This window comes from Chanos chanos, chromosome 13 (assembly GCF_902362185.1).
Source record: "Chanos chanos chromosome 13, fChaCha1.1, whole genome shotgun sequence".
Lineage (NCBI taxonomy): Eukaryota > Metazoa > Chordata > Actinopteri > Gonorynchiformes > Chanidae > Chanos > Chanos chanos.
In genome coordinates this window covers 9,329,927-9,337,810 of record NC_044507.1, presented here as the reverse complement: position 1 = coordinate 9,337,810, position 7,884 = coordinate 9,329,927, and the positions used below count along the sequence as shown (strand labels likewise).

General features: G+C 41.9%; 1 protein-coding gene across 1 annotated transcript in view; it reads left to right on the top strand.

Annotated features, from left to right (window-relative positions):
* brsk2a (BR serine/threonine kinase 2a) overlaps positions 1 to 7,884 on the top strand; it is a 131,109-nt gene that overhangs the window by 88,808 nt on the left and 34,417 nt on the right. The window contains exons 3-4 of the mRNA XM_030790150.1: positions 1,136 to 1,221; positions 3,571 to 3,711. Of these exons, the coding sequence (XP_030646010.1) occupies positions 1,136 to 1,221; positions 3,571 to 3,711 (227 nt within the window). The remainder of the gene's footprint in view (positions 1 to 1,135; positions 1,222 to 3,570; positions 3,712 to 7,884) is intronic.

Here is a 7,884-nt window from a genome sequence, read left to right as displayed (position 1 = left end):
CTGTAGGACCAGACATCTATCACTGTGTTCTTCTTATTCGTCATCCCTATCTATCCACTGCGGATTCAATGGCCTGATACTAAGATAAACTGAAAGCTGGAACTGATTTGAGAGAAGAAAATCAGCATCATGAACGCACAAGCAGTTTTGCCTCAGTTTTGTCTGTCTGCCAGGGGGTTGCCAGAGTATTGGAGAGATGAGGGGATGGGGCTACTGGAAGGTCAGATCTCACAAGTTAAGGAATGTTGTCTGTGTCTCCTTGTGCCACTCTGATTCTGTGTGGCAGGTGTACAAGCTGGGAATGTTTTGGAAGGCACTGATGAAAATCCAAAGTGATTGTCATGCAAAGGAAACAGTTTGAAAGCATAGTTTTTTTTTTCTTTCTTTTTTTTTTTAAGCAAAGAGTCAGTCCTAAAGTACTGGTGGGTTTTTTTTTTTGTGCTTTTTTTTGTTCCTGTCAACTCAAGAGGATCTGTCAAACTTACTGTCCCGATAAGTCATCTAAACTTATCAAAACAAGACTCAGATCTTCTCTGACTCAGAAGTCCTTAATGCTGGGAGCCAAATGAACCAGGTCTAAAGCTGATAGGACTCGTATGAATCCAATACATGCCGGTATAAGTGCAAGTGATTTTCCATACATCTAGTACTAGATAGTATACAATCCCTTCATCTTAGGTGACATAAAGCAGTGAGTGCTTGAGATTTGAGATGATGCTCTTGGAGTTCTGAGATGAAAGTTTGCAGGAAATGGATTGGCATTTGGACAGTTTCTGAGCATTTTTTTAAAGGGCATTTTAAAATGTTGAGATGTTCATCAAGAGGTACCTTGTATGGTCTCTCCTTTGTGCATTGTATGTATTGGAATATTTAAAACCTTCAATATGGTTTACTTACTTTTCATACTGAGTTATTGCAATACTCATACTGTGATCACTTGGAATTGGAAAATGCCTTGTGTCTCCTGTGCAGGCAAGTATTCGTTGGTTTGGAGAGAACCAGAGAGATTCGTATGTCTTCTTTGTGATGTGCTTGGTGTGTCATTTCTCTATTAACCTTGTTCAGTGCTCAGCCTTTCTGTTGAAGAAATAAGACCACGCGTCTGAATTTGTCCCTTCTCCCCTCTTTTTCACAGGTGGAGCGAGAGATTGCTATTCTGAAGCTAATAGAACACCCTCATGTCTTAAAGTTGCATGACGTCTACGAAAACAAGAAATATCTGTGAGTATCGCCTTTGCTTTGAATCTTAGTCATCTTACACCGTGTTACTTTGTCAGAATTCACTGAGACCCATAAGTTGTTTAACTTCGAAACACATCAGATTTAAGCTCCTATTTCAGTTAAAATAGTCGTAATAGTTTTCGGTCATGATTGTTGTTATTGTTGTTGTTGTTGACTTGTTGTTAGTGCTAGAGTTAAATGAGTTGTACCAGAGGCAAGTCATGAGCAGACAGTTATTTTGATGGAGTGCAAGAGCAGTATTAATGATAGCGTGAAGCTCCCTTTTAGTCTCGCCAATTTGAAAGCTGCTAATGGGGGCACGAATCATCTGTTATGTAAACACAGCAATAATGTGCCTAACATCCTACTGAACTACTGACTGTGACAGCAACAAATGTTTTGTGAAACACAGCGGCATATATACTGTTTGTTGTTTTAATATTTTTATATAACAAATGTGCGATTCTATAATGTGTCTGAATTGATAAAGCAATGCAAATAGTTGCGCTGAATGCACTGAAATTGTAACCATATAAAAAAACTTTCCGTATGGAAATGTTAATAGGCTGATCATGCATAATACCCTCTATATTTATTTAATCAATAATTCATTCCTACTTCTTCCAGTAGTAGTAATAGTCGTAGTAGTAGTAGTAGTAGTAATAGTAGTAATAGTAGTAGTAGCAGTAGTAGTAGTAATAGTAGAAACAGTAGTTGAAGTCATGCGCATAGCTTTACAGAAACTCAAAAGTTTGGGAAACTCTCCTTAGTGGATCAAACAACAGATTGGGAAACTCTCCTGAGTGGATCACACAATAGATTGGGAGAGGTTTGGCTGAGAAAATATTATTCTCACAGATCATGTTTGACTTCTCTCCCATTTTGAGCTGAGCTGACAGCTAATTGCTCAAACTAATCCCCCCTGCACACACACACAGACACAGACACAGACACACACACACACACACACACACACACACACAAACAAACACACACAAAGACACACACACAAATGTGCAAATTAATCAAAACTGGGAATGGTGAAGTGGAGCACACTCATCATTAGTCATGACAGACCCCCCCCCCCCCCCCCCCCCCCCATTCTGTTATTGCCACCAGATTTGGCTGTTTCTGCCTGGCATCACCATCCTTGATACCAGATGCTAAAAAAAGGTGACAAAGACCATTAGACCTCTTTTAACCTTTAACAGGTAAGATAAGCCATTAACCACATTTAGGAACACAGTATGAGTGACGGTAAAAGGACCGACCAGAAGGGAACAGGCGTAAAAGTGGCACCGTGTTCAGGGCTTTATGGTCTCTGTGTATTATATAGTACACGATGCACCCCGGGCCAAATAGAGCTTGTCAGAAGATTGTCAATTGGATATAGAGATAAGAGGCAAGAACAGTGCGATGAAAACGGACTGGTTCTTTAATGGCCGCAGATTCAATTTGCCAGTTGAGATGGAGAGAGAAGCAGGGCAGGAAATATGGCTGGAGCTGGCTTCTAGCCCACCCCAGCTCACAGAGAGGGTCATTTATCCACCCTCTCCCTTTCTAACTGTGGACTGCATACAGGATGAGCAGCTACCTACGGACGGACGCTGGGGCCAAGGAAGCAAGCGCCACAATCATAAACAATCTAGAACCGTGCAGCACTTTCCCACCTCACTCTCACTCTCTCTGAATGGTGTTTTGTGCGTGCGTGTGTGTGTGTGTGTGTGTGTGTGTGTGTGTGTGTGTGTGTGTGTATCTGTGTTTGCCCTTATCTGGGTGTAAGACTCTAGCAGCATGAAAGAGAGCTGTCTGTTTCGTCTTTTGTACATCACAAACTTCCACAGACAGATAACCGGTCAGAAATAAACTAACTTTAGATAGAGAGTTAGCTCTGAAGATAAAAGAACTAGCACAGTCTTCAACTTCTACAACTGTGGGGTTTTTTTTTGTTTTTTTTTTTTCCTTTTTTTTGTTTTTGTTTTTTTTTGCTTGTTATATTTTAGTTATGAATTCCTTTGTGTGCCCCTCGTAGCATGTTTGTGCTTTTTGACGGATTTGATGCACGGGTGGTGCTACACTGCTGTCTCCAAGGCCCATATAAGGACGTATCATTCCCACAACTACAAGGAGTTATCTCTCTGTCCATACATTTAAGTCAGTGTCTTTTCATGTTGAGAAATGAGATTGCCTATTCACTTTGAGACATCATTGGCTTTCTTTGAAAAAATCCTGGAGGAAATGTGCTCTTTTGAAAAAAAAAAAGTGTCTTTCATGTGGGTTGTGTTATGTGTCTGTATGTGTGTGTTTTGTTTTCTTTAAATGGCCTCTCACTTTGTTTCCTGTCCCCAGGTATTTGGTTTTAGAGCACGTATCTGGAGGAGAACTGTTTGACTACCTGGTAAAGAAGGGCAGGTTAACGCCCAAGGAAGCCAGAAAGTTCTTCAGACAAATTATGTCAGCTCTGGATTTCTGTCACAGTCACTCAATATGGTGAGTGCATGCCTCTTATGACCTGTTATAACTGATCATCCAAGTGTTTTTTTTTTTTTTAATCTAATATTTGTCAGCAAACTAATTCCCGAAATGACTCTATTTTGAAAAATATCACACGCTGCATTTAGAAGGGAAAGAGTTTGTCACGTCTTCATCCATTTTTCTTTTTTGCCACAGTGAGTTTGCCTCAGCATTTCTCTCTTGTTCTTCCTTTTTTTCTGTTGCTTTCTGAGCTCCATCAGCACTAACGTATGAACTGAAACTACTGAAGTGAACACTGGCTGGATCCTCCCCTCTGTGAGGAGTTTCTGTCTAGTGTATCTTCCAGTTCTTGGCATTCTCCTCACATAACACTAGAGAGCTAGATGGAAAACTAGCGTGAACTGTCGCCATCTGCTCCTTTCACTAATATATTCGTACCCAGGGGCTTTCAATTACAACCATATCAAGATATCAAGATAAAAACCCTCTCCAAAAAAAAGTCAGCTCTGCTCTTTAATTTCTAGCCTACAATTTATGTTCACACTGCACTTTTTACCAGTGCTGGGCCTAGTTACAAAAAAAAAAAGAAAAGAAAAGAAAAAGCTACTTTCCCCTTTATCCTAGAGAAGACTTTTAATATTTTTTCATCAGCTTCTCTCTGTTCTCTCCATTTGAAATCCGGACGGTAACCCCCCCTCCCCACCCCCCATGTGTTTTCATCTCTTTCTTGACTTGATGCTGTTTTTTTTTTTTTTTACACAAAGGTACACCAGATCAATTTCATCCAAAGTTATGTTTGGTGAGTCAAACAAGATACAATAAAGGATTTAGACTGATTGCTGATGTGTTTCATAGATTTCATACCATGCATAAAGAAGAAACACAACAAAACCCAATTTTCACAGCTGAAACTAATCAATCAGTGCTGTGAAAAATTATGCCAGTCTTTTCTATCACGAACAGGTAGAATTTTTTCTTGCCAACTTCTTTTTTTCCCCCCCCCCATTGCTTCCCTCAATACACCGTAACAGTTATCATCACTCACTCACTCACTCGTTATCTAAGCCGCTTATCCTGACTAGGGTCATGGGGGGTGCTGGAGCCTGGAGGAAGGCGGGGAAACACCCTGGACAGGTCGCCAGTCCATCACAGGGCACAGTTATAATAAAATGCAGAATTTACATGTACAGACAGCTAGTTGTTGTATTGTTTTTATTCAGTCATTTTTCTAGATATTTTGTTTTTTTAGTGCTTGTTTATAGTAAGAGGTCCATGTCATTTTGCCATCACACACCAGATATGAAAATACACTGAAGCTGACAGAATTATCATCTCAGCTCAACAGACAAAATTATTATATTGTATATTTCATTATAATCGCATGAAGTGCTGATTTAATGTCAGGTGTCTTTATGGAGGAGTTTCTGAATAGATCTATATTTTGCCTTATCCCTGAAGCAGATAAATAGCAAAACTATTGCATGTGCTTTCCTCAGATATCTTTAGATAATTACTATACTTAATGCATCTTTAGTCTGGGCTGCGGCGTATCTACTATCTGTTTATGAAAGTGAATGAGAAGCAAGGGAAAATCATACCTGGCAAATTGAGCAAATCCTCCCACCCAGGGGGCTGAATATTATCGCCAGCCTCTATCCGACTTTTAAGATCAAAGATAATGGATATGAACTGAGCTTAGGGCCATATGCACACTGCACACACCGCCACACACACGCACACACACACACACACACACACACACACACACACCTACCTAAAAACTGTTGTATCAGTTGCACTGCAATCTTATGAATCTGATCATTTCCTAATGGCATCAGTGTGGTCAGTGTGTGTTTTTTTTTAGAAAATCTCTGCAGTAATACATAGTAGTTGCTGCAATAGATTTCTTGAGGTTGCGCTTTTTCTGTTATACACATTTACAAGCCCTCTCTCTGTTTTTCTGATCGTTTTTCTGTGCTGAAGACATCCACCGGAGATAAACTATCATGCGTCAGGAATGAGAGATGTCCCCGTTGTGCTTTCGCATTTCTCTCGCAGTTTGCTTTGTTCTCTGGGACTGCGTGGGCTCGCTCGCTCTGATCCCATGCTGTGAATGCAGCACTCGGCTGATGATGACGGGAGGACATTCCGGATAAAAAAAAAAAAAAAAAAGTTATTCTTTCCTCTCTGACGGCTGTTTCCCTCGTAGATGTATGTTTGGACACTTGTCATCATACATACCTCCAATCATCCAGAGACGGAAGTCTGAGAACTTTTTTTGTGTGTGGTTTTTATACGGCGATGGAGCGAATGAGTGAAAGGAAGACATGTTTATGTGGATAATGTGAATCAACCGTGAGCTGTCCTCTCTCCTCTCTCTCCGCCCTCCCACACCATTTCTTCTGTGTCTCTGCTCTAAACATAGATATCTCCTCTTAATAGGTTGGGCACCTGCATGATTGGGCACCTGCCCAGTGGATATCAGTCCAGTAGGCCAAAATGGACCTGCTTGACTCCATTTCAGCTTTACATGTAGAGGAAAGGGCGAGCGAGACAGGAAAGAGTAGGAGCGAGAGGAACGGGGTACCCGAGCGCCGAGGCCGTCTGTCTGAGGTGGTGCTTCACTTGTCAGAGGCTTCATTTCCCGCTTTTATCTGGAGAGCAGCAGCCAGGACAGGTACGGCTGGCCAGGGAGATGCAGGCAGGCAGGTGGTGTCAATTAAAGCAGCGGCACCGTGTAATGGAGGAGAGGAGATTCGGGAAAGGCTAGGCTGATGGGGTTCTCAGCGCCGAGCTCATAGGGTGTTTTGGGAGAGAAGAGCTGGATGAGGTCTTGCTCATTAGCGAAAGGAATAAAATTCCGAGGAATGAATCTTCAGCTTTTGGCCTGGAGAACTGTTGGGCTTTTGTTTCTCTGGATGGCGTTTTTGCCAAGATGAACTTCATTTGGCTTTCTTGTAGAAGTGAACTCATGGATATGAAGGGAGGAAAAACATGGCTTCAACCTGTTAAGTGAAAGAAGCCCATTAAAGAGTCTTGGATGCAAATCACATGGATTCTTTAACCTTGGCATTCCTTATAAATCATCAGTTCTTCTGGTGTGGTGTCAATCCAGGGATGTGTTTTTGCAGTTTTTTAAATTCCGTTTTGTATTCTATTTTAAATTCGCATGCCATGGAAGAACTATGTGATAACTCGGTGGAAAAAAGTTTAGCAGTGCTTCGAACATGAAATAACAGTTTTCCAGTCCAGCATAATAACATACATGCCTGCTCTGAAACAGACATGTGCCTCTTCATGAGAACTTTGAGGAGAGATTTTCTACCCATGTTTCCTCAGATGTGGGCTTTCTCCCTTCTCTCCAGAGTAGGCTTTTTTTTCGCTGGAACGGAGTAATCCTTTGTGGAGGCCTGACGTTCCTTTGGGAATAATGAAGATGTGTTTATCGATTAGGAGGGCTACATGAAAGTAAAGCCAGTCCGGCGGTCAATGAAACCGGCGATGACATGACTGCCATTCCCGCTTTCCTCCCCTCATTTTTCCACCCACCGATGTCCGCACTCCGTCCTCCCCAGGCCAGCACGGGGGAAATGATCAATGGGCTATTTGGCGAACTTGTGCTGCCGCGCCCCCCTACTCATGTTGTAATTATAGCCCCTCGGAGAGAGGGAAGGACGCTGTTTCTCTGCGTTGTGAGCAGGTAGCACGGCCTCATAAGGCGCATGTGGGGGCGAGATAAAGACTATTTGTTACGCGGAATGACTCGCAACAAACAACTAGCGCGCCGCAGATTGCGAACGTAGCCGAGGAGAGGCGTCCTTTGAAGCTCTTTGCCTGATTCATCGTACCCACCCACTCTCAAAATGAATGGCCCATGAAATTTTTGTGCATTAGAACATCTCTCCCCCGTGCATCCACAGTAACGAGAGGGTTGTGCCACGTCTCCGTCATTAAATACACCGAAATCTGCATTTTCAGTCCTCTTGTTTGTCATTTAGGTTTCGGGTCCCTTTGTACGCCTGTTTTTTTATTGCTCCAGGATATGCTTTTAAAAAAAGTGAAACATGGGTTTTTTTTTAATGGTCTGGGATCTTGTCTGTGGCTAGCTATCTCTCCCTCATAAGACAGATCAATTTGAATTAGCTGAGAGCTTATGACTCAATTAGTTGTTAGAGAGTTTAATGCTTG